The following is a 26897-nucleotide window of genomic DNA, read 5'->3' as shown; positions in this document are numbered from 1 at the left end:
TTCCACAACAAACCTGGCTGCAATGAACACTCTCGAACTCACTTCCTTTTTTCCTCTAGAAATGATATCAAAAGCTGGGCGTAGAGTAGGCAACTTTTTTTTTTTTCTTTGACAAATGCCAAACTATCATACAAGTTTATACTCCCACCAGGAACGTACAGGTATACCTGTTCTTCATCAAAATATGCTGTTATCACACATTTTAGTTTATGCCAATCTGGAGGGTGCAAAATGTCTAGTTTTTAACTCTAAAAGAACAAAGAGGATTTTTGAAGTGCATAATCCCCTCTTGGCCTCCCATGTAAGGGCTGGTCCTTTACACCCCCCACTGCTTAAGATACGTAGGTGTGTCTGAAAATATTTTCTGAGCACCTGCTATGTACCAGGCGCTGAGCTTGATGCTGTTTGACACAGGGAAAATATACTTGCATTGGCAAACAGTCATGAAACATTAGAATATCCCCTTACAGAAGTGCCACACACCAGCTCAGAAACTAAGAAAGAAAGGGGAAAAATTGTGGCTGACAGGAGAGGAAGGAAAAGTTCCTTGAAGTAACTGGCATTGGGGCCCTAGTCACAATTTACTTTTTTTTGTTAGTTGGTTTCCTTGTGCATTGTTTGCACCTCCCCTCCTCCCCAGTCTCTCTTATGTTCTCTTGTAACTCTGACTAGCATAGGGCCTGGTACACCCTCCATAAACATTGCTCTTTGAATGAATGATCTTATCTGCTTCAACAACCCCGTGAGTAGGTATTACTGCTATTTCCATTTCACACAGAGGAACCCCAAGGCTCAGAGGGGTGAAGTAGTTGGCTCAAGGTCACAGAGCCAGCAAGGAGCAGAGCTGAATTAGAACCCAGATGTGCAGAGTCCAAAGTCCTGCCCTTGACACCAAGCTTTGGAAGGCAGACCTGTCGCCTGTGTGAGAGAAAGCCATGCAGGGCAGAAGGACCCAGGAAGAGAGAGGGAACCTGCAACTTCTCCAGATCTTTTCTTCAACCCCTGGATTTGAGAAAGGTCTGGCTCTTTGTGGTGAGGAGCCACGTGAATCTCCCCGTCACTCCTCTCCATTAGCTAGCTAGCGCACCCCTTCTTGCCCCCGGATGGATTCTCTTATTTAATTGTCTTTCTCTCCCCTGCTTTCCCTCTTCCCCATTTCGTCCAGTCCCTGGGGGCTGCCAAAGATGCCATTCGGTAGGATAATTAAAGTTCCCCTCCTGTTAGCATTTCACTCCTGAGCCCTCCTAGCAGCTGTTCAGCCGGAGCAGGCCAGAGAGAGCTGCACAAAAGCTTTGCTAATAATTGTGTCTATAAGCGTGTGTGTGTGTGTGTGTGTGTGTGTGTGTGTGTGTGTGTGTGTTCCAGCTCGAACTCGTGTTTGCGGCCAGCATGTGCCTGGTCTCACCCCACCCCCTTGGGCGGGGGGCCACAGATTCATTACAGATTTTTCTTGGTGGCTCTGAGAAGAGGGAGGGGAAGGGGACCAGATGGCAGACAGGCGGGTGGCGGTAGGCCCTGCCTCCTCCTCCTCTCACCAAGCAGATGCCCTAGGAACAAGGGCCCCCGAGGCAGAGGCAGGATTAGAGGGAATACTCCGTATCAATTAGTGTCAAAGGCCCAGAGAGCTGGTGGGGGAGGGGAGGCCAGTTGGCTCTGGCTGGTGGGGGAAGAGAAAAAAATCATTGATGGAGGAGAGGAGCCAGACCAGGCCTGCAAGGGTTAACATGCATTCTCATAGGGAGCTGGGAGTGAGAATAGAATCACGCTCAGAAATCATCAAGGGAAGCATCCTGCTTTCAGACAGGTAAACTGAGGTCAGTGGAGGTAAGGGGACTTGCTGGAAGTCTTACAGCCCCTGGGACTGGGGCTAATACTACTATTAGAGCTCTGATATTATTAGATATTAGATAGCATGAGATAATATTAGATATTAGAAAATGCTAATAGATATTAGATTATATTATTAATATTATTCATATTCTTGTAAGTAATAATACCAAAAATTCTAGCAACAATGGGATAGTATTAGCTTCACCGTCAGGTACCCACTATGTGTCACATACTTGGCAAGCAATTTCTTGTCTACTCTAATCCCCCCGATGGCCTGATAAGCTAGATTTTAATAGTCTTTTTTTTATGGGTGAAGAAATTGAAGCTCAGAGAGGGGAGTGAGGTTGCCCAAAGTCACACAGCCAATAGAGATCAGACTGAGACTCTAACCCAGAATTGAGTGAACTGAAAAATCAGTAAGCAAGGCTTGTCTGGATTCCCCCTTGGAGTGAGGTTGGTTCCATATTGGTGTAGAGCACTAGCACTCTTAAACCTTAACTTCTTTTACCCTAAAAAAGAGAACTGAATTTCAAGTCCCAAGACCCAAGTTCAAGTTCAAGCTCTTATTTACAAGCTGTGTGATTTTGGGCTAGTTACTGAGCCTCTCTGAATTTGCTTCCTCCTCTATCCTATGATGTCACCCAACAATGGGAGATGAGTAAGTTACTTTTGATAAATATCTGCCATGGAAGACTATGCAGGCATTAAAAATGATGAGGTGGATGGGTATTTACTGGCATGGGAACATACTCAGACTATATTGTTAAATTAGAAAAAAAATATGAAGTGAAAAAAACATACCCAATATTATCCCACGTTGAGTAAGACATAGTGAAAGAAGTAGTAAGATAAGAAAATGAGAGAGGGGGAAAGAATAAGAGTGAGTTAGTGAATCCAGAAGACTAAACTCCAAAATATTCACAGTGTGTAGTGATACTTTCTTTTTTGTACATTAATATTTACCAAAATTGGTACTAAGACAAATGACAAATATTAAAAGTATGTTCAATCATCAGTCTTGCCCAGCCCTGAGTATCGTGAGGATCCAAAGAATCTGGCTCTGCATACTGTTAAGTGTCCCATACATGCAAGGAATGGTTTGTCCCTTGGTGGGGGGAAGGGAGTGGTAAGATGCGGGCCAGGGTCTAGTCTACAGCTCAGTTAGAGACCTGGTAGCTTCTGTGGGTCAGGTCAAAGTCAAAACTAACTAGTGTCTGAGGGCTGCTGGAGAGAGAAGGGTTAATGCACAAATCCATAAAGCTGACCCTGGGGTGGCCCACTTAGGAGACCATCTGCCGGCAGGTCTGCAGCTGCCAATCCCAGGCAGGCCCTGCCTTCTCCCAGGCTCCTCCCAGCCCACACAGCTCTGAGCAGCCCAGATGCCTGTGCCTGGTTCCCCCCCATCCCCCACCCCGTTCTGCTCTCTGGCCAGAGGATGGGGCTGGCAGAATCAGCTCATCTCCCTCATCCCCAGCAGTAGTACTGGCATCAGAGGCAAGAGAGGAAGAGAGGTTACAAACCTCCTCACTAATGGTCTCATTTGACCAGTAGATATACAGGTGGTGGTTTTCCCATCGCATGGCTGAGGAACCTGCATCTCAGAGGAGTTACATGATTTGGCTAAGATCATCAAGGTCACGAATTCCCCTAGGGAGACAGCCCAGGCTCCTGGGGGAAGCAGTAACTCCCACCTCCCACCCACCCAATTCCACCCCCCCCCACCCCGCCTCCCACATCCCTGCTCTGATCTCTGATATTCTGCCACAGGCACTAACTCTTCCAAGAGAAGTTGAGGGACTAGAGGAGACCCATGTTCCAAAGCCAAGCACTCTGCATTCAGAGCCATGGGGTGGGGATGGTATAGCACAAGAACACTAGATGGGGGCTCAGGGCACTGGGTTCAAATCCCCACTCTACCTCTCCACTCTGCTTGGAACCTGCTGTTCCATCTAGAAGATCTCAGGAAACTTCCAACTCTTCCACTGGCTGAAATCCAAGATCTTTGGCTCATTCCTAACCCCAGGGAGAGAATAATATGAGCACCTCTCCTCACATACCATCACCACACACTTTGGAGTCAGATATTGGGCCTGGTAGGCCAAATGAGGAGACAGAAAAGAGTTAACTTGAGGGGCAGATGGAGGAGGGGCAGAATCCTCCCTGGAACCTGCCCAAATGTCAGACTGAGCAGTTCAGGACTGGCGGCCAAAGGAGGCAGAGAGAGACCCAAAAGCTCCCAGAACAGATGGGCCAGCCAGGGCACGAGGGGGACGAAATGGCCATCATAATCATAATATCTGAAATTCCTCTGGTGCATTCCCGTTTTCAAAGCTCATTCAAATCCATTATCTTATTGGAATCTCACAACTTCTCTGGATGGTAGATGGCCAAGGGCTGTGAGATCCATCTGGCAAGATGAGGCGACTAAACTCAGAGAGGTTAAGAGATCTGCCCAAGGTCACACAGCTCATTTCCTGTCAGAACAAGAGAATCGGGTCTCTTGAATTCCAATCCCTCCATCAACGGACTAGCAATCTGAGCCTCCGTTTCCCAACATGGGGGCTTGGGATAATGATGTATATTAGTAATACAATCTCAACAACAATGACAATGATAAAACCAACAAGTGTTGATCACTTACAATGTGATAGGTGCTGCTTTAAGCACTTAGTGTCTATTATCTCATTTAGTTCCTACTTTGACCCTATATGGTGTAGATATTACCATTAGCTCCAATTTACAGATGAAGGACACTTAGGTGCACACGAATGAAATCGTTTGCTCAAGGACACAGTTACGAAATAGTGGAGCTAAGACTCAAACACAGATCTCTCTGTTCCTTCACAGTTGCCCCATCGGCTCACAATCATCATTGCACATTAGAATTCCCTAAAGAGCATTTAAAAACTCCTGATGCTCAGATATCACCTCGAATCAATTAAACCAGAATGTCTGGATGTGGGGTCCAGGCATCCGTATTTTTGTAAAGATCCCCAGGGGATACCACCGTGCGGCCAAGGTTGGCAACTGCCATATTACAATCTCCCTGGGGACAATTCCACTTAACATCTCAGAAGGGCTCCTGAGTTTCTGTTTCTCCATCTGCAAAATGGAGCCCATTCAGCTTTGAGAGATTAGGATCCAGCCTCTCTAGGCTCAGGCTAGGAAACAGTTAACCACCAGCCACCACCCTCCCCCCCACCCCAACTCCTAGAACTTCGTGTGGAGAACTTCAGAAGGGGGAATGGTCCCCCCATTGTCCTTCCCCTCTCCCCCACAGTCAGCTAGGGCTTGGGGAGTCTATACCCAGGACCAAGCCTGTTGTACAACTTTCATTCTGTTTATTTCAAAGTAGGCTTTTGTGCAACTGTAGACACTGGAATCTGCAGCCACAGAGACTGTGATACAGCTTAGCGGTGTTTTTTTTTTTTTTTTTTTCCATCTTCTCTGGGGAAACCAGTTGGGTGCCCCCAAACTATAGTGAAATCATAATGGAGGAGGAAGCCTGGGGTATTGCCAACAGAACGAAGGAAAATAGCTCCTGAAGCAGAGCCTGTGGCTTGGTGGCATCTGGGACATACTTATTTTCCAGGCTCTGGAAACTGTCTCCACTTCTTCCCCAGCAGGAAGCAAAGAGCCTTCTCTGCATCTGAGGGAGCAGAGCATGCAGGAAAGCTGGTCTCTTCCCTGGGTTTGAGTCCTGGCTCTTGGCCGACTTGTTGAGTAGGCTGCCACACTCCGGCCTACTTGCTTGGGGCTGGAGCCTCTCCTCACTCTGACCTACCTAGTTCTCTCACTCGATCTGTCAGCGTGGGATGGAAAATAGAGAAACCCCAATGAATGTAGAAATCCAGTGGAAAGCAGGCCTCCTCGGAGAGCTCTTTGCCTCATTCGCCCCTCCTCCATTGAGAAGCAGATGCCATCGACACTGCAGGGCTTTGCTGAACCCCTTGGCGTTCACCGTCCTGGTTCACAAATATTTGGGGCACAAAGGGGGAACTTCTAGGACTGTGAGGTCTAAGAACCAAAGGTCCTAATGGACACTGTCTCCTAGAGGGTAGGAATAACCCCAAAGGGCTCAGCTGATGACAAACGCTGGATCCATGTGGCATAAAAACCACAGAATCCTAGGAGCGTCCGGGTAGCTCAGTGGGTTAAGTGTCCAACTCTTGATTTTGGCTCAGGTCATGATTTCATGCTTGGTGAGTTCAAGCCCCTGCATCGGGCTTTGCATGGACAGCGTGGATCCTGCTTGGGATTTTCTGTCCCTCCACCCTCCTCTCTCTCTCTCAAAATAAATAGATAAACTTAACAACAACAACAATAACAACAAGACAGAATCCTATGGTTTTGGAATCTTTGAACCAGGAGCATAACCAAGTGTGTGAGGCCTGAAGCTTACACAGTTTGGGAGCCGTTTTTTAAAGAAAAAGAGTATGAAATCTCAAAAATGAAGTTAGGTCCTTATGTGAATATTTATTTAGAATGAGAAGGTAACACATGATAAAAAGTTAAAACCCAGGAAAACCTACTAACATGCCAAATCCAGAGTATAGCACTTTTTTTTTTTTTAATTTTTTTTTCAACGTTTTTTATTTATTTTTTTTTGGACAGAGAGAGAGACAGAGCATGAACGGGGGAGGGGCAGAGAGAGAGGGAGACACAGAATCGGAAACAGGCTCCAGGCTCCGAGCCATCAGCCCAGAGCCTGACGCGGGGCTCGAACTCACGGACCGCGAGATCGTGACCTGGCTGAAGTCGGACGCTTAACCGACTGCGCCACCCAGGCGCCCCTATAGCACTTTTTTTTTTATTGATTAACATTCTGAAACACATCTATCATACTTTATTCCCTAGAATTTTTGGCTGTATATTCTGATCGCCTCTTCATATGACAATTTTGTAATATTGTCATCCCTAGAGAGAATACAAAGATAATTCAGCATTTTCTCTATGATGGTTTGCTTAGGAAGACTTTGTGGTGTGTAGTTGACAGGTCCAAAGATCCCACTGAGATATGAGAGGACAGGGACCTTCCTGTGTCCCTCCAATCTTTCTACTGCCCATTAAAAGGACTTCCTTTTGGGGCCGTGCTGGGAGTGGTATCTTAGCTATGTCTGGATATCCATGCATTGGAGATATCTCACTTTTAGTTGGTGACCTCCCCTTGTAACCTTTACCAGCTCACCTGCTTAACAATCTCAAACCCTTGAGGGAAAGCAAGTAGAAGAAATAGGAACCGAAAAAATATATAAAATTGCCCTCATTTTTGACAGTCAGCGATCTACACAATTGCTGACTTCAATCTTTTGCAGCATGTCCCCGAGAGCATCAGGAATTCAAGGATGTCACAGAACCCTGGGGACCAGGGCTCAGGCAGGCTAGAGACAATGAGGGTAAAAAGCCCTGCAGTTTGGGGGTTTGATCGGATGACACAGTTCTTGGGGAATAAGGGGAGGCAGAGGAGTGTAGCCCAAGTGAATGAGTTCAATCCACTCACCCCTGGTCCTTGATCAGGCTGTACCCCAAGGCTAACAGAGCTTTCTCACATACCTTTCTTCCCTAGGACACAGATATAACTAAACAGACATAATACAGCAATATTGTAGAGTGGCTATGAGCACAGGGTCTGGGGTTCAAATCCCTGTTTTATTTCTTACTAAATGTGTGACCTTGAATCAGTGCTATCACTTCTCTGAGCTCCAGGTTTCTCAATGGTAAAATGAGGATGATGAAAAAGTACCCACCTTATAGGGTGGTTGTGAGGATTAAGCAACGTAGTTCACATATAATGCTTAGCATGGTGTCTGGCAATGGGGTAAACACTCAATAAATGCTAGGTGTTACTATTACTACTGCTATCCAGCTTGGCCTTTCTCACCATCTGAGTCCAATGAGAGCCCCTCCCTTGTACTTGATCCCAGAGAAGGGCTGAGACTGGCTCTCCTAGTATCATATGCTAACTCTATATCAATAGAGTGTCTATGGTAATTGAGAAATATAATTGTGTCTATTGTGGCCCTGAATGGTATGGAAGTAAGGCACTGTCACTATCCAGAAAAGGAAAACGTTCTGGAAAGACCTAAATAAACACTACTACAGTCCTTTATATCTGCCTTCTTACTTGGTTTGTCCCATGAATGGGAAAGAGACCCTTCCAGTCAATTGGGTTTCTATCCCATCCCAACGGCCAATCAGAACCCAAGTTTCCGACATCGCTGGTGTCCTTTCTCATAATCTCTAAGAATTTGGGGAGAATGAATCCATCCGATACCCTACCTCTCCTCCTTGAGAGAAGAGACTGTGTCTAGTTCATCGTTACTTCCCAAGCATCCAGCACCAGGCCTGTCACATAAAACACACTGAATAAATAAGTTACTGAACATTCAAGTGAGTAAGTGGTTTTGCAAAGGAAAAAACAATCAGGGGAGATTACTTCCCAAAGATCAAAAAGGAACTTTCTAGAGGCTAAGTTCTTCTCTTGTTTTCTTTTTTGTAACCAGTGTTAAATAAACAGTAATGGTGGCCCATGCACTGGCTAATCGCTTTGTCTGTCACCATGTTTTATCCTCCCCCAAACATCTGGAACGCTGCACTTCATGTGGGCAGTGTGGTCAAAGGGTTAAGATCTATCTTCAAATCCTGGCACCAGAGGTTTCTAGCTGTGTGATTTTAATCATTCTCTTCCTTTCTTTGGGACTCCCTTTGTCTGTAAAATGGGAACAACAGCATATACTTGAAAAAAAATATGTACATTAAACATGCTAATGCCTGTGAAGAGTTTAGCACAGTACCTGAGTCGTAGTAAATGCTCAATGGACAGTAACTTATTTTTCTTTCCCTCTTCTCATAGGGAGAAAAAACTTATTGGGCAGACCTCAGATGCTTACTGGTATGTGATTTCAGGAATGTCAGGCAACTCCCATTATGAGAGAGGATGGTACCAAACTCCCTTCCCTTTCCACCCAGACATGTTACTAGATACACTTCCCAGTTGTCTCGGCACCTAGATGGGATCTTGTGACTAGCTTCCACCAATGAAATGTAAATGAAAGTGCTGGGTTACTTCCAGGTTGAAGCAGTTAAGAGCAAGTGGGATCTCTCCACCTTGGTTCATTTTCCTCATCTTTCATTTGGATCATGCCATAGAAACTTGAAGCCATGCCATGGAAATGGGTCCCTGTATGGCTACATGAAGAAAAACCCTTCTTCAACCCACATAGGATGGAGATATGAGCAGGACATGATTGGATCATATTAAGCCACTGAGATCCCAAGCTTTATCTGTTATAGCTGTCATTCTTGCCTACCCTAACTACATTTTCCTCATTTAATGACCTTGCAGCATCCAAGGTGATATCTAGTCTGCTTATTTTTTGAGGCCAAATGGTATCAGCAGCCAGCAGACAGGGTCAGAGAATATGTTTCTTGGAGAAAGGAGTGCTAGGAATTGATTGCAGTGGTCTGAGTGATTCATAAGAAAGAAAGGGAGGAGTGGAAGTCTTCATCTCTCCAGTGGCACTGATTCCCAGGTTCCAATGGTCAAACAATCCAATGACTCCAGATAGCACTAAGGTTTCACTTAGGTTAGGCTCTGGTGAAATGCCTCCATCTCTAGCTTTCTTGAGAAACCTCAGAACAAGCATAATTACAGCCCGAGGATAGGGCTGTGCGTGGCTAGATGACTTGTAATCACAAAATCTATGTTCCAATGGTAAATACATTTTCTGTGTTCTTTTTGCCTGTACTTTTTCAGAGGTGCCTCTTGCACCTAGAAACAGTTTAACCCAATCCTGACTAAAGCTCTGGCCTGGCACTGTTCAGGTGGAAACCAACACCACCAAGGTCTTGAACACAGGACCCATCACTGGAAATGCTGCATCCATCCACTGGGGTTAAACATATCGGAGATTTCATGGCTCCTGGGCCCGAGTCCCTTCCTTTCTGGTGATCAGGGGATCACAGGGGAGAGAAGAGGATGCTAAGAATAAACTTGGTGCAACTTCTCAGTTACAGATGACCAGGCTAGCTCCAGCCAGTCACCTCATAATTGTTCATCCCCATCTTTAAAGAGAACCAGCAAGGGAAGTAGTTGCTCACTCCTATAAAATGGCAGACTCCACAGTATATAACTGGGTGCTTCTTTGATGTATCAGGTATATTAGGCTCTTCTTTCTAGTTTATCGTCTCCAATGCTCACAGTAACCTTGGAAGAAGGTTCTCTCTCCCATTTTAGAGATAACAAAATCGAGGCTTGGGGAAGAGAAACACAGTACAGTGCAGAGATTACGTTGCTGTACTATTCAAGGTATCGTGTATATCAAATGTGCCGTACAAAGCACGGTACAGAGCAGAGTAGAAGCATCTTTCCGACTCAGGGCACCGTTTCTGATGTGTCAAAGGATGTGAAGCAAAAAAGAATACCTCTTCCATCTACCTTTATAGTATGAGAGTTCAACCACAGTACAACTCAAAGACACAAATATACATAAAGTATGCAGAAAACATAAAACACTACATAAATGCAAATTCTTAATTAATAAGTGAATTAGTTGCTTGACAAGGAGGCAGTACAGCACGGAGATTAAGCCACATGGGCTCTGGAATCAGATGGGACTTGAGCCTAATGAAGTCTTGACCTCTTTGGACCTCAGTTTCCCCATCTGCAAAACAGAGACAATATTCCCTGTCTCACAGGGAATAAATCTCAATATTGTGAAGCTTTAATGAGTTACCATGTATGAAATGCTTAGCATAATGTCTGACTTATACTGTTGTAGTTGTTACTGCTGTTATAAATAACTTGATTAGTCTTAGTTTTCTCATCTGTGAAACAGAAAAAAAAATCATTCTACTCATCTCATAATGCTTCATAATTTGAAACTCTTTAAAAATGTAATATGCCAACTCTGCAGATAAGATAAATCACCCCCAAACTTGACAGAGGCTGGACACAGCTGGGAAAAGATGTGGCGGAAGAAGATTGGTCTCCATGAGGAGCCAACCCTCCCCACTGCCGTCCCCCTCTTACATGGCATTCAGGTGTTCCAGGCAAGACGAAGCTGGCATTGTCCTGACTCTGAGTAAGCCCCAGCAGCAGATCCGGCTCCTACAGCCTCCCAGCATCCTGCTGGCAGAACACAAAGCCAGAAATAGCTCCCTTGGTGCAGGACACCCGTTTCCTCCCCCTTGTCCTGCTTCAGCTCCCTGACTTGCCTGAGGAGATCATGAAATGTGTCCGCTTAGCTTGGCATCTTGAGAATCAGCAGTGGGCAGGCTGGCCCTTGATCCTGTCTTCCCTGTCAATATATGCATAGCCAAATCTCTTTACTCTCTGAAGCACCCCTTTAAGGGTATCTAGCACAGTACCTGTCCGTAGTTCTAAGTAACTATGCATTGGGTGCTGGCTGTCCAACATGTTGGGTGTCCTGGGCCCTGTGCTAGCTACTAAGTGTATGGGGATAAACAAGACAAAGCCCTCTGGTCAAATATATACATTTACACACTAATTAACAAGTTCTGGGATTGCTCACCTATTGATAGTCTATTCATCACTCTAATAGCTTATGTATTTACCAGTAGTTATCAGAGCTGGTTAACCACTGACTAGCTTCTTTAGCCTTGGGAACCTCATCTTTCTGAGGTTCTGTTTTCTCATTTGTAAAATGGGGGAGAGAGGGTGTCCTGAGATCAACAGACATCGAAACAATGAATGTAAAAAGCATGGCAGCAGAGTAAGTATTCAATGGTTGGTACTTGATCTGCTCCTTCCAAGAACTGTAGCATTCCCATCCTGGGAAAGATAAATATATGGCATGCATACTGTCACCTCCCTTTCCTGCACTAATGACAGACATCACTAATCAATCAAAACACTCTTTGCTACTGATTCAGCCCCAGAAGTCATCTTAACACAGTGCTTCAGGCAACTACTACCAATTAGTTGAAGCTGAAGCTGTTGACACTTTCTATGAAACATTTTTTCACCATCCTGTCCTTACCCACTCGGGTACATAGGTCTATAGTTTGGTTAACACTCTAAGGAATGTCTTTTTCCTCTCTGAACTTTATTCTAGGGCTCAGTTGAATATAACCTCCTTAGAGACTGGAGGATGGGAGCATAGGTCAGATGCACGCAGAGGATGCCCATTAAATGTCAGTACTCATTGATGTGCCTGTAATCAGCAAACTGGGTTCCCGATCTGCTGACTTGCTGAAGGATCTTTGGGAAGTCACTCCTTGTCTCCGGCCAATTTTGATTTTTTTTTTTTTTTCTCACAAGTAGTGCATTAGTGGGACATGGTGGTTAAAATCTTGACTACTGGAGCCTTACAAGCTTGGGTTTGAATCCTGGATCTAAGTGTTACCTTGGAGAAGTCACATAATCCTCCTGAACTTTAGCTTCCTCTCTTATTAATTAGAGATAATAACATTACCATCTCAAAAGCTTAAGGGATTTAAGGAGATATGAAATGGGATAATATTTTGAGATACTGACCTGTGTGGCTTTTTTCTCCCTGTATTTTCTTTTTTCTTTTCTTTTTTTTTTTTTTTTACCATTTAAGCACATCATGGGTTGAAAACAGGAAGAATATGAGAGTGTTTTTAGCTTTTTCTTTCTGAAAAAGTCAAAGCCTGTAGAGGTAGGGGGATTTATGGACTTAGGAGAGAGTCTTGAAGAAACACAAAGGAAAGAAAGATTTCTCCAGAGTAGAAAGAGACTGCCTCCAGGCTAGGGAGAGGAGAGACAGAATGAAGGTGGGAAAACCCACAAGAACAGAAAGGTGCCATGCAGGCAGGAATGATGGATGTCTCCATGGTAACGTGTGAACCGATGGCCAATAGTCTGAGCTCTGCCAAACTGGGCAAACTTGGACAAGTAAAATTACCTTTCTGGACCTGTGTTCTCACTTATAATGTAAGGAAGGCTATTTTTAATCACCCTCCAAGTTAGTGCAAGAAAGTAGGAAATCCTGGTGCTTAACAAATATCTATTATCCGACCCTCTTCCTCAACACCAATGATTCAGCTTGTGGTCCTCTTCACTGCCGTTTCTGAGTTTAGTTCTGGTCAAGAAAACACATGGTTAACTATCAATATCTCTTGTCTCCTTGTCTTAAAGGGTTATCCCTCTTCAGGGATGGTTCAATAATCCTCTTGCTGGGAAGAGCACTTCTACCGTGAAAGGCACTTTCCACTGGCTGATTCTCCTTCTGAGTGATTGCCCAGTGTGGGAGGGAACCATCAATACCCTGGGGCAAGCCCTCATCCACCCCCGTGAGGTCAGTGTCACTGCTGGACAGGCCCATGCCCTTCTGCCTGAGCCCAGTCTTGGAGTAAGCCTCCACCAGCGTGATCATCTAGAACCTTAAAAGCAGGAGAATAGCTAGGTCTCACAAGTGACATTTTGTGCTCCATATCTCGCCTCTGGGGAAGAAAATGTTGGGTAAGAGAGAAGTCTGGACCAGTACATCTGGGCTGTAATTCTAACTCAGACCCCCACAAGGTGAGAACCCTGGCCAAATTGCTTACATCCTCTGAACCTCACTTCTACCACCTACAAAATGGGGACAACGGTATCTACTGCATAGGGTTGGCATGAGGATAAAGTGAAATAATATCTACGAACTGCCTAGCATAGATCTTGGTTTATTGAATAGGAGAGATCTAAAATTGCATGGCACCACAGCTAACTTGTATGATCTTGGGCAAGTCGCTTTACCTGTTTGGACTTTGATTCACTTTTTGATGACATTAACTCTTGCCCTGCCTGCTAATTGCTTGTTATTTATAGACATGTCTTTTTTTATACATTTATAGACAGGTAAACAACTTGAGAGTAAGAGAAAATTTTATTCATTATTATGCTTTGCCTGAGTAGAAGTTCTCTGCTGGATGGAGGTATGAATGAACAATCAGAAGGGAGATATAAAATCCTTTGCATAAGTTAAAAAAGGGATCCTGGTAATCACGATTCTTTGTTTCTGATAGGAATGAATTTGGATCTATTCTCAGTGCACAAGCTTGTGGGGTCAGAGATATTGTCCCACGGTGGGATGGAGACCCTGAACTTGGAGTCAAGAGACCCGGGGTTTGTTCCTGGAGACCTTGAGCCTCAGTTATTCATTTGCAAAATGGACACAAAACTGGCACTTACTGTTGTGAGGGCCAAATGAGAATGAACAATGATGATGCAGCTTTATTTCATGATATGACTTCAGACAAGTCATTTCACATCTCTGAGCCTCACTCATCCTATTTGTAAAATGGGAATAAATTCGTTTTTCTGCCTTCTTCCCCAAGGAACTCTGAGCACTCTGATATCTTAGGATTGGGTGTCAAGTGGCCCGTATCTCAGCTATAACTGCACAAGTGACCTTCTGATGCTCTGTGAAGCTTCCTTTGCTCTTTCTGTGCCTCAGCTTCCCCATCTTTGAGTTCCTCAAAGATGCCCTCTGGCCCTCCCATCCTGACTGCAGGCTGAATGCCACAGCAACGCGACACTGGTTTGTAAGGAGCTGACCAATAGAAGGTGCTGTTATGATGGTGGGTTCCTGCTGGAAACAGCTCTCCACATGGTGAACAGTGGCCCTGAGCCCATCCTGCACCACTGCACAGACACCTACCCCTTATGGGAGTGGGCTGAGCCCCAGAATCACCTGCCACCTGGCTGTGCAAGGGAAGCTGGCCAAACAAAATCCTCCTTATCAGCTGGAAGCTCTGAAACATGATCCCAGAAACAGCCAGAGCTGCTCACCTGCTCTGTTAGGCACAGGATGGGTACAGATGGACATCTCATCAGGATTCCCAGACCAGGCTTCAGGCAGCATATGCCACAGGAGGTCTTTATAGGGCAGGATGCCTTATCTCACAGTAGGGGATAGGGTGGCAAGAGAGAGCAGTGTCTGGTCACCTGATCACAGCAGGGAAGTTCAAACACAAACACGACATTGGGCAAACACCACTTCACTGAACCCAGAGCTCACCCAGGCTGACTCAGGCTATGAAACTTGGGCAAATCCTTCTCCCTTTGTGGGTCTCAGTCCCCCATCTGCAAAATGAAGATCTGAATTAGAGCAGTGAGTCCTAAAGACCTTTTTTTAAGCACTTAAAAAAAAGTTTATTTATTTTGAGAGTGACAAGAGACAGTGCCAGTGGGGGAGGGGCAGAGAGGGACAGAGAGAGGGAGACAGAGAATCCCAAGCAAGCTCCGTGCTGCCAGCACAAAGCTGGATGCAGGGCTTCAACCCACAAATGGTGAGATCATGATCTGAGCTGAAACCAGAGTCAGACGCTTAACGAACTGAGCCACCCAGGCACCCTGTTCCTAAAGATCTTTTGATCTTACATCGGTCTCAGTAAGAAATACATGCACACTGTGGTTCCAATACATTACACATAGTATAAAACATAGCCCTCAGACCTCCTCATGGAGGAGATTGGATGATCTTGAAAGTCTCTTTAGCTCTAAAATTCTGATGTTGGGGGCTCCTGGGTTGCTCAGTGAGTTATGCGGCCAGCTTCAACTCAGGTAATGATCTCATGGTTTGTGAGTTTGAGCCCTGCGTTGGGCTCTGCACTGACAGCTCAGAGCCTGGAGCCTGCTTCATATTCTGTGTCTCCCTCTCTCTCTGCCCCTCCCCCGCTCACGCTGTCTCTCAAAACTAAATAAATGTTAAATAATTTTTTTTTTTTTAAATTCTGATGCCATACCTCTGTAAGTTTCTGGGTTTCCCCTTCGGTACCATGTGTTTATTCCTGCACGTCCTCATTATTTGTTCATTCAACAAAGATCCTCAACTGTGGACCACTGTCCTAGGTGCTGAGATACAGCCAGGAAAGAGACAGACGTGGTCCTGTCCTCAGCAGTTCCAATGTTTCTCTTGCAAATCAAAGGAATTAATATTGCTGTTTTTTAGTACTGGCAATTCCATATGCTTGACTATTAGGTGTGAAAGTGACTTGATGAGGGGAAAGTGTTATAATTCATGCATTCAACAAGCACTTGCTTAGCCTCCTGCCCTGTGTCAGATGAGAGAGATCACCAATGAGCACATAGACGTAGTCCCTGTCCCCATGATGCTTTCAGTCTCTTAGGAGAGGTACACTTTAACAATGATCTCAAAATTACAGCCATGTTGAGAATCACGAGAGGTACTGGGATGATAAGAAAGTCTGTAACTCAGACAGCATTGTGGAAGGAATCCCTGAGGAAATGGCATTTGAGCTGAGATCAGAAAGTGCGGTAGATATAAATTAGCCACCAGGGGAGAGGGAGGGCTTTCCTGGCATCATGTGCAAAGGCCCTGTGGTAGAAAGGGCATGGGAAATTTGGATGACTCAAAAGAGAGGGATATGGCCGAACAGAAGGAATGAGGGTAAGCATTTCAGAAACAATCTTGGGGAGGTGGGCAGAAGCTAGACCATGGAGAATATTGAGGCCTTAGCAGGGGATCAGCTCTGCATTCTGCAAACCAAGGGTCAGTGATGAGGGCTTTAGATGGGTGGAGGGGGTATATATGGTCTGACTTGCTTTTCAAAGAGGTTCTTCTGGCTTGATGTGGAGAATGGGTAAGGAGGGAAAGGCAGCGTTCTAGAGAGTGGCGTGAGTTGGGATTGTAACAGTAGCTATTGCCTAAGCCGACGGGACATAAAACAAGATGAGCAAGATGAAACAAAAACACCCACAACCTTAAAAGCCAAACCACAGTGACAGGATGTACAGCAGGTAGAGAAGAATGTAGTTGTAATCAGGCAGACCCGAGTTCAGATCCTAGGTTCACCTCTTAACAAACTGTATGACCTTGAACAAGACACGCCTTCACCGCCTCCCTGGTCTGTTTTTCCTCCTCTGCAAAGTGTACTGGACTACACACACATCTATCAAGAGCTCTGGGTTCTTATCCCAGTTCTGACTCTTACCAGCCATTCATCCTTGAGCAGGTCACTGCCACTCTCTGAGCCTCAGTTTCCTCATCTCTAAGACAGTCTTAAAAATACGTCTCTCCCAGAGTTACTGTGAAGACAGAATTAGCTAACAGAGCAAACATGCTTGCTTAGCACAGGGCTGGGCCCATGATGCCATAAGGAGCCCCAAACACACTTTCTCCCATGAGTGAGTGTGCACACACACACCAGGAATACACACTTCAGGCCCAGATGGCACCTCTCTTCCCGAAGGAGTGGTGACTGTCTTGTAAAATTCCAGCTCACTTGCATAAGCTCAACTTTTAATGAAGCCAGAGAACAGTGATCCACTGGTGTTTCTGCTCAGCGAAGCTGTCAGCGGGATGTAAGCCCAGGGAATCCGGCGACGAGGGGATTCTCCTGATGAGAAACATTTGCGTCCAGAGGATCTTAATATTTGTTTTGAACAGACACATGTAGACGTGAATTACTTAATGACTGTTTTAGGGTTCGGCATTGTTCCTGTATTTGGTTTGGCTTTGTCTCTATGACATCTTAATTCTGTGTTTTATTTCACGGAGCTCCGCACAGAGGCTGTGACATATGGGAGCTCCCTCAGCAAAATCTCAAATGAAGATGGGGGGGGGCGGAGGGAGAGAGAGGGAGAGACTGAGAGTAAGCAGACTGTAGCTTCAAAGGTGTGCAGTGAAGGGGGGCAGCTGGGTGAGAGGGATAGTCTAAATTTGCACGCATGGATATGAGAGATAGACCGAACCCTCACCGTCATGGGAACAAGATTTGCCACTGCTATTTGGAAGTCTAAACAGTGTGTTTTTCAATTTCCTAATCTGATTGATCACAATCAGAGAGATTGTAAATTTCATGCTTGTCCATAACACATGCAGGGGCCCAGCTAAGCTTCTAACACTGCTATTCAAAGTCATCCTGGCTGCATTCGAGTCAGTGAGAGGAGCCAAGAGAAGCAGATCAGACCCAGGACCCCGAGGGAGAGGGCAGGAGCACCCCTGTTACCCTCTTCCCGTTCCCAGTCTAGAAGCCAAGGGTCTGGGAAGTCCTTAACTGGCTTACAATGTTAATTGCTCGATATGTTTCCTGCCTGCATCTAGGGAGTCATCCCTGTTAGTCTTCCCGTCACTCACTCTGCTCCAGCCACACTGACTTCCTTGCTATCTTTAAATACACCAAGCGGGGCACCTGGGTGGCTCAGTCGGTTGAGCGTCCAACTTCGGCTCAGGTCATGATCTCACAGTTTGTGAGTTCGAGCCCCACATCAGGCTCTGTGCTGACAGCTTGGGGCCTGAAGCCTGCTTCACATTCTGTGTCTCCTGTCTCTCTCAGCCCCTCCCCTGCTCATGCTCTGTCTCTCTCAGCCTCTCCCCTGCTCATGCTCTGTCTCTCTCTATCTCTCAATAATAAATAAACGTTAAAAAAAATTAAAAAAAAATAAATAAATACACCAAGCATGCTTCCACCTCAGGGCCTTTGCACTTGATGTTCCCTCTGTCTCAAACACTTTCCCCTCAGTTATCCTCATGGCTTGCTCCTTCCTTGCATCCAGGTCCCTGGACCACTCCATACAACAAAGCAGCCCCATCCTCACCTGCTGTCCCGTTCCCCTGCTTTATTCTTCTTTATAGCACTCATTGCAACCTGACCTTATATGATTTGTTTGTTTGTTTGTTTCTTCATTTATTACCTTTCTCCCTCATGACAGCAGGGACTGGTGTTGTTCACAGCCATATCAAGTAGGAGCTCAATAAAAGTGTCCAATTAATGGAAGCATAACTTTATTTTTTAGCCACATGTGGCCTCTTCACTTTGGTGATTCATTCCCTCTGGGTTATTTTCTCTTTAACATGTGTGGGCTCACTCCAATCCCCCCACCATTGGTGGCTGCTCAAGGAATGCAGACTGGATTTTGTTTCAGCCAGAGCTAGACCATGAAGGACAAGAAACCTAATGGCCCACACCAGAGTCTGCATGCTTGAGCCAATGACAGAGGAGTTGGAAATTTTATATAAGGGCAGTTCCTTTCCACAATCCTCCTTTAATAGCACTGACTATGACCCCCTCCCCCACAACAGATAATGTTCCCTCCTGAAAGTGTAAATTGCTTTTTCTTCTGGGGGGGATGGGGTGGGGAGAAGGTCTTTTTTGAGACTCTACTAGCGACAAATACCTTAATCATTCTGATGTTCGTTGCATTTGTAGGTAAAATTGACAATATAAAAGAATCATTCCCATTTCACAGGTCAGACAACAAAGGCTAACTGTGTGACTACCAGCAAAAGACTTCATGCCTCAAGGAGGGTGCCTCCTTCCTCTGGTTTTCCACATCTCCTTTTCTTTATTGCTACCTATATTACAGTACTTAAGACAATCTGCTTCATGTCATATATACTGGTGTCTGTGCCCACCTTTGCTGCTAAACTCTGAGGCCCTCCAAGGGAGAGACTGCCTTTCATTCATCTGTTCCTCCTTGATGGGCCTGGCACATAGTAATAATAAAAACTGCAATTCATTACTAATGGTAAGAGCTAACACTGATGGAGCCCTTACTGTGTGCCAAACAACACTTTCCATAAATTAGCCCAGTCAATATTCTCAACAGCTATTGGAGGGGGCTGCTAATATTAGCCCCGTTTTATGGATGAGGAAACCAAGATTGAGAAGGTCAAGGTCTGGCCAAAAGTCATGGAGCTATTAAGTGTGTGAAAATAGTAAAAGGAAACATGTGTTTTGGTTAGTTTGCCATTGGAGTTTGTCAGATGTTTTAAAAACAGCTCTACACATCTCCAGTGGCTCTTTAGGGAATCCTAAAACCACATCAAAAACTTATACAGAGCACTGGGATGGTCAAGTGGTAAGGCCAAGGAATCCCAACCATCACCACCAAGCAGCCCACCCAGCTCAGGTGGTGAGGGGCTTAGCACTCTCTCCCGACATCTCATTAGGTAACTCATGTCTTGGTAACAAGAGCACGTTAAATGGAGGTCTTGGCCAGGCACTGTGTCATGTTCTTTATATAAATGATCTCATCCACCCTTCACTATGACCCCATGAGATCAGTCTTTCATAGCCGGGCAAACTGAGGCATAGAGAGCTGAAGTGATTAGCAGATTCCAAAGGTACGAATTGCACAGCAGGATTTCAGCCTGAGCAGATCTGACTTCAGAGCCCAAATTCTTTTTTGTTTCTCAATGTTTATTTATGAGAGAGAGAGAGAGAGAGAGAGAGAGAGAGAGAGAGAGAGAGAAAGAGAGAGAGAGAGAGGGTGGAGGAGGGGCAGAGAAGAGAGGGAGACACAGGATCCAGAGCAGGCTCCAGGCTCTGAGCTGTCAGCACAGAGCTCTATGCGGGGTTCGAACTCACAAACCGTAAGATCATGACCTGAGCTGAAGTTGGATGCTTAACTGACTGAGCCACCCAGGCGCCCCTTCAGAGCCCAAATTCTTAACTGTTCCACATTCTCCCCTTCAGAGGTGTTCTGTCACATCTCAGATAAGTCTTGGTAACGAGCAATTGAGAAACTCTGGTTTTGTTAAGCCCCTGAAAGCCTTTCCACCTCACAGGAAGGTAAATCCAGCCACTCTGGAAGAAAGGATATTTTTAAAAATTTATTGTGCCCCTGCGGCATGCTGGAGGTGCTCACAGTGTGGGAAGGCGCGTGACCCAGGCTTCTTTCCTTACCAGAGGAGTTAGTTTTTTAGGGGTGTTCCCCCCTCTTTTTTTTTTTTTTCTGGTGGCCTGGAGTGGGGATGGAGTTAACAGAGGTTCACACAGGCCTGGAAAACACTTCCAGGTGGTATTTAGTCCAACCTCCTGTACCCACACCAGCCGACGTGTCTACTCACTCAGCCAGCCAGACATCTATATCCAGAGAGCTTCCTTCTGACACTAGTCAGAGTCAAATCTATCTGCAGAGTGTGTGTCTCTTAGGCTGCATTGATCAGAATCCCCAGCCCATCAGGAGTGGGGGTGGGCTGGGAGAGAGCGAATCTGATACGGATTTGGACCGTGTGGACTCATTCAATTAATGCGTCCAACTTTCATTCAGCATCTACCGCAGCCCGAGTCTCTAAGACAGCACAGTTGCCAAGTGAAAACAGCCGTGTCAGAAATAATACGCCCCCACACCCCCACTGACCCCTGTACACCATTCAGCAAATTTCACCTTTCAGAAGGAGAAAGGTTCGACCAAACAATAACACTCCCTTTCCAGGGAAAAATGATCATTCATCGCCAGGGCAAGCATTCTCCACAACCCTTGGTACCTTGGTTTTTAACCACAGGCTGTCAGGAAATCACCTCCCAGCTGCCCCTCACTCTGCTCCCGAGGACAGAGTCAGCACAAATGTGCTAACTGATCTCTTGGCACAAAGGGGGAGTCTGGAATTAAACGGTTGAAAGGGATTTTTCCTGCCTTACAATTTGGCCATCTTTCCCTTTATGCAGTAAAATCTCCAATAGTTCGGAATTTATGATCCTTTAGACAGACCTGGGCTGAAGTCTGCTTCTGGACTATTCTGCATAGAAAGGATTTTCGAAGAAAATTAATAGCGTGCCAAAAGAATTGTAAAGAGAATTGCTTATGCTGTTTAAGAGGGCCGCCTTTCTAGACCTTTGCAAACACTCCTGCATCTACAAACAATTGATACGCTAATTTCAAATGGGTTTTTTACTCATTCATTAAGCCCTCAGCTACTGTTCGGTGATACGATTATTACAGTTGGAGTTAGCCTCAAACACTTAAGTTTCCCACTTTGAGCCTAAACTTTTGGGTGCAAACTTTTCTGGACCAAATAATTAACAAAGAGAATTAACTAATGTCAGGAAAAATGACTATACTTCTTTGGTGGAGACAAAAGAGGGGTCTCTTACTCTCCAAGTGTCTTCTGATTCATGCTGACTGTCTTCCAGCTGGTATAGGGTGAGGCTTCACTATGGCAACCATACGTCCTGGTTCCTCTGGGGTAGTCCCTGTTAGGTCTTCCATTGGATAACCACTCACAGCAAACTTTTTCACTATTGATATGAATAATAAATTATATTGGAACTAGGGGTTCAAACTGTGATATTCAAGGAGTTTGAGCCTTCTTTAGATTGACAATAGTACCCGGTCATTGCTACACAAATGAAAAGAATACTCTGTGCGATGTTATACCAATCCATTCAGGATCTAGATGATTCTTCAGCAGCCCTCCACCCGATAACTAAAAAAGTCATTTCAGAAAGCAGCTAACCTTCCCTCAGGGAACAGAATTATGGGACCACACCCAACCCACCTCCTGTGTGTTAATTCCATCTCAATGCATTGCCTGTCAGAAGCTGAAATCCCATAATGTTTACTGCCAGCATTATTTGGGGGAGAAACAGGTAGGCCTGAAGAACACAATACTGAAAGAAAATGTTCATTTCCTTTGGCCATTATAAACTCTGAACTGTTTGTTTTAGAAGCAATGTCTGTTAAGCAATCACTATGTACCACACACTGTGGGAAGTGTTTTACCTGACTCAATCCTCATAACTCAATGTCTGAGATGGCTACTATTATTATTTCTATTTTCCAGCTGACAAAACAGACTCAGCAAGGTAAAGAAACTTGTCTAAGACACTCAGCTAAATGGGAGAGCCAGAACAGGAATCCAGGTTTGTCTGAAACTCAAGTCTGAGCCCTTAACCACTATGATATACTGCCTCCCACTCTGCTATACTGTTCTGACATTTGAGTCAGACATCTGCTTGCAATTTGATACATATAAAGCTATTGCCTCATCAAGTATGCCTCATGGAGGGTGGGGGAGTGGAAGAGGGGAGGTAAGGAGAGGTTTTGCTTGGAGTGCGATTGTATGATGTATGCATAGCGCTATGAAATCAACCAATTGAATGTAAGCTTCTATCCTGGTACTAAATTATCCTCAGAGATACACTGAAAATATCCTGGGGAAGTTCATTCAGATGAAGGGTAACCCTTATCTATAAACACATATTAAGTGTGTAACCAACAGAACTGCCTGGTGTTTTCCTTCCTCCATCTCCCTACAGATCTGCTAACTATGTGCTGGGCTTGACTTATGGAACTAAAAGACATTTCTGATGAGACCAAGTCCCTAGCTTGCCTCTAGATGAAGCCACTGGCACTCAGCTGATGCTATGCCAGTGTCTCTGTCTCTTTCCTTCCTGAGAACTCAGCTTTGGAAACATGGTACTTCCACTGTTAAGTAAGCATGCAACATTAGGAAGGAGGTAGAAATTGACCTCCGCACTGGATGTGGCTGGCTTCAATGAGAATGGGGATGATTCCAGTTTTATAGACAGTCTGTTAAAAGACCACTCAAACCCAGCCTTCCATGAAGACTTGGATACAAAAGCTCCCTACTCACTTTCCACCCCAAACCAGGAGTAACAGCTATAAAACAAATCTATCCTACAGAGAGGCCACACCTGTTACAGAAGTATTGAAGGGGATCCTTCCCAGCATGACATAAATTAGGGGCTTATGACTCAGACTTTCACTCCAGGGGTGGTTTCCAGGGGAAAGGAGACCCAGGACATTAAATGATACCTAGAGAGAAATGATACCTGGGGGAGGAGGGTTGGCTATTATAAGAGTATCAGATGCATGATATTAAGATTTGCTACAGAAAGCATGAGGGTTTGGAGACTTTGGGCAATTCATATGATTGAGAATATGACTAAGAAAGGGGCATGACAGTGTCACAGACAGACAGGGAAAGGGTGAACGTGCCAGGTCAGGTGGACTTAGGTAGTTTCTGTATTAAAATACCACCAGGAATCTCCTCTCCTCTTCCTGTATCCCTTAAATATATGGAAGACTCCGGGCCAAATGTCACACTTGTAGTTTTCAATGAAATTGTCTTTAGTTTCTTCTACAAGGGCATATTCTTTGGCTAACACAGCAATGGACTTGCCAACATAGGTTCACTCCAAAGGTGGAATGGATGGCTGAAACCCAGGAAGATAAACCTGCTGACGTCAAAAGTCTCTACAAAGAACCTTTCTTCAAGCAGAGAAACACCAGTTTTTGATGGCATTTGCTGCTATGATTCCTTTTCTCCAGACTGTGTCACAAGGTGTCCCCCCGCCCTCCCCAATCCACAAATACTGGCCACATCCGGACTCTGGTCCACCCATTCCCAACATGAGGTACCCATTTTTCTAAAGACCTGTATGAACTAGGTTCCTATCAGACTGTGAAAAGTTCTCCAGTCTGAGTTTGCTTCTTCAGATATGATTCCCTCTCATCCACCCCACACCCACTGGAAAGTTCAGATCCAGTGGTGCCAGAACAGGCATTCTCTCTGAACCACTCTCACAGACATGTTTTCAATCTACTCTCTCCTCCAAGTGGTCTCCCCTGGTCCACTTCTTTCTTTTTCTCCCACCGAACCACTCATCCAACACCAGCAAAAGATGAGTTTTCCTACTGCCTTGATTTTCCCTGACAGAGGGCACAGTCTTCCTTTCATTCTCAAACTCCTCTAAACTGGATGCTTTATGAAAAGGATTGGGTTTTCTCTGTCTTGGAATGTTCTTCCCCACCTCCTCTCCATTTCACCCCACAACCTCTTCTCCTTCTTTCTGCCTTTCTTTTCTTCCCTTATTCCTCCCATCACACTGTTTTCACCATCTAAGGGTTGAGTTCAAAGCAATCAGATCCTTTTTGAAAACCAAATAAAACTCTTCCAAGATCATCTTCATGATCCTGGAAGTCTCCCCCCTGACTCCAGAGCTCAGAGTACTGGTTTTGGAAGCAGGAGAGGAGAGGATTCAGCAACGGTGGCAACCAGAAAGGCGTGGAGGAGGGTGCTGTTTAGGGTGTATTTGAGGGAACAGCATATGGGCTTTTGTCGAATGTTCAGAGCTCGCTAGTTTCTGAGCTGAGTATAGAAATGTGCCGTTACCTCTGAACACTGTTGAGAGCTCGTTCAGCCCTCTTTTTCTCTTCTTGTACAACACCCCCGACCACCCTGAACCACCATTCCTTTGCCCGCCCCCTCCCCCCATCCTCTGGGCTCTGATACCAAGAAAAGTTTCTTAGTTAAGTCCTATCTCACCTACACTGCCCACCCTAAGAAAGCAAAATCTCTCAAATAGCAGTTGCCAGGTCAGCAGACCATTGAGTGTTGCTCCCCCTGAAGACTCCCTGTCCCTTCTCACCAGCCGCCACCTCACACAGGCAATTAGTTCCCATGTTCCAGCGGGAGATACCGAGTAGTGACGGGAAAAGACAGGCGCCCTGGCCCAGCCGCCTGCATCCACCCTTCAGGGCTCTGGGGCACACAGGCCAGAAGGAAGGACCATCAGGGTCTCTTTCCTCTTAAGAAGGAGGTCATTACCTTGGCAGCGGCTTGCGGGCCGTGATACTGGCGACAATGATGCTCTCGGGACGCGGGGTGGCCACAGCTTTAAAGGTTCCTCGCCAGAACTTCTCAAAAAGCTGCTTCTCGCCTTGCTGAACGCTCGCCATAGCCAACCCAAAGGGGCCCGGGGCGCCCGGGCGCTGTCCGAAGTGCTGAAACGTGGATTCCAAACGGGGGCACACCGGGCTCCGGGCTCAGTTCACGTGAAAGAGAGAGGGGTGGGGTGGGAGAGATCGGGGTTCAGGGCGGGGGATGGGGCGCCTCAGCCCGGGCAGGCAGGGGAGAAAGAAGGCTTATCCACCGTCTTTCTTCGCCTTCTGTGTTGTCTCTGGGCTGAGCTCTGAGCTTGCTGAGCCTCCGCGCCCCAGGAAGGGAAGGCAGGGCTGGCTTTCTCGGCAGCGCCAGGAGAGAAGAGGCGACAGGGTCGTCTGTGTGTGCGTGCGCGTGTGAGCTCAGGCGCGCCCGGGTTTTGTCTCTCGCACAATGTGACGTTGGAAGAGGAGGCTGGTCGCGCGAGCTGTACTTTCCTCCCCCCTCTCCGTCTCTCCTCCTCCCCACCAACCCCCTCCTCCTCCGGCACAGCCTCCTGCCGCCATCTGCATAACAAAAGCCCGCAGGTCTTGGGAGGAGAAAGGGCGGGGCGTGTGCCTGTCACCGCTGCCCCGAGGCGACAGAGTTGCAGCGCTGACCCCTCAGAGAAGCAATCCCGGCACCCCCGAACTGAACCGTGCAGGAGATCTTGCTTCCCAGCCTGCTCTCCTCGCCAACCATAGCAGGTGCCCTCTGGGCCCGGCCACCTCCCTTCTCAGCCCCTTCGCAAGTCTTGTAGCGGATCTTTTATTGAAGAGGGAAGTAAAAAAAAAACTTAACCTATCCGCCCAAACCAACATGACCCCCTCACTTCTGGAAGGCACTGCCTAGGCCAGCAAAGGGGGTCCCTTGTATTCCTCTTTGCGCCTGGACGCCGCGAGATCCCCGCCACCCAGAAAGTGCCATTTGATGGACAATCCCTACCCAATTCGGCTTCTCGCCATCTGCCAAGCCGGGTCCCCGCCCGCAGAGGGGCGCAGCGATACATCTGTGCATGTGGCGCTGTAAGGAAGATTTCTTTTGTGCCTCACAGCCAGCCAGCCCAATGTCTCCTTTGCCAAACCCGTCCAAAGGAAAAAGTGTCCCCACCCCACCCCACCCCATCCCATCCACTCCTGGGGAATTCAGCTGTAACCACTGAAAAGTGGTTAAGAAATGCTAAGAAATTAAAATAGCTTGTCTCAGGAGAGGAGTCCCTTTGGGAAAAGTAAAGCGGGTAGGGAGAGGGATTTGAGGGGGAAATCAGGATTACAGGGGGAGTTACTTTTAGATCTCTCTCCCCATCTTCTACCCCATCCCAATTCAACACTAATCCCAGAAAGTAAGAGTCTAGAATCACAAATAAACCCTTAGAGGAGAGGGTATGGCCAAAATTTCCCTAGTGTCACCTCCAGGGTTTTCATTAAGAAAAAGAGACAGTAGCAGGACCCCTCGGTGCATCTCTCCCTTGGAGCCCTTTAATTTCAGCAGAGTTACTACTCCCCCTACCCAGGTTGCAAATTCCTGGAAGGAAGCCTTGCCAAGTCCTAAAGGTCTCCAAGCGCCTGGCACCAAGTCTGAATCACAGCCAGGATAAACCCATGCTTCTTGCTGATGCTGGTAAGGACAGGAACCAAGAGACCTGGACACCCATGTGAACTTCAGAAATTCTTTGAAAGGAACAGG

General features: G+C 46.1%; 1 protein-coding gene across 3 annotated transcripts in view; it reads right to left on the bottom strand.

Moving 5' to 3' along the window:
* Positions 1–25674, bottom strand: part of SRRM4 (serine/arginine repetitive matrix 4) — a 152657-nt gene extending 126983 nt beyond the window's left edge. Inside the window, exon 1 of one of the 3 annotated variants that reach the window (XM_053902090.1) lies at positions 25119–25674. In XM_053902090.1, the coding sequence (XP_053758065.1) occupies positions 25119–25249 (131 nt within the window). In that variant the 5' untranslated portion in view covers positions 25250–25674. The remainder of the gene's footprint in view (positions 1–25118) is intronic. The other 2 variants (XM_053902091.1, XM_019467312.2) reach the window with 2 other exon arrangements.
* Between the last annotated feature and the right edge of the window lie 1223 nt (positions 25675–26897).

Source organism: Panthera pardus, unplaced genomic scaffold (assembly GCF_024362965.1).
Source record: "Panthera pardus isolate Hobbes unplaced genomic scaffold, ASM2436296v1 HiC_scaffold_15, whole genome shotgun sequence".
In the NCBI taxonomy this organism is placed as follows: Eukaryota; Metazoa; Chordata; class Mammalia; order Carnivora; family Felidae; genus Panthera; species Panthera pardus.
This window is presented reverse-complemented; position numbering and strand designations above follow the sequence as displayed.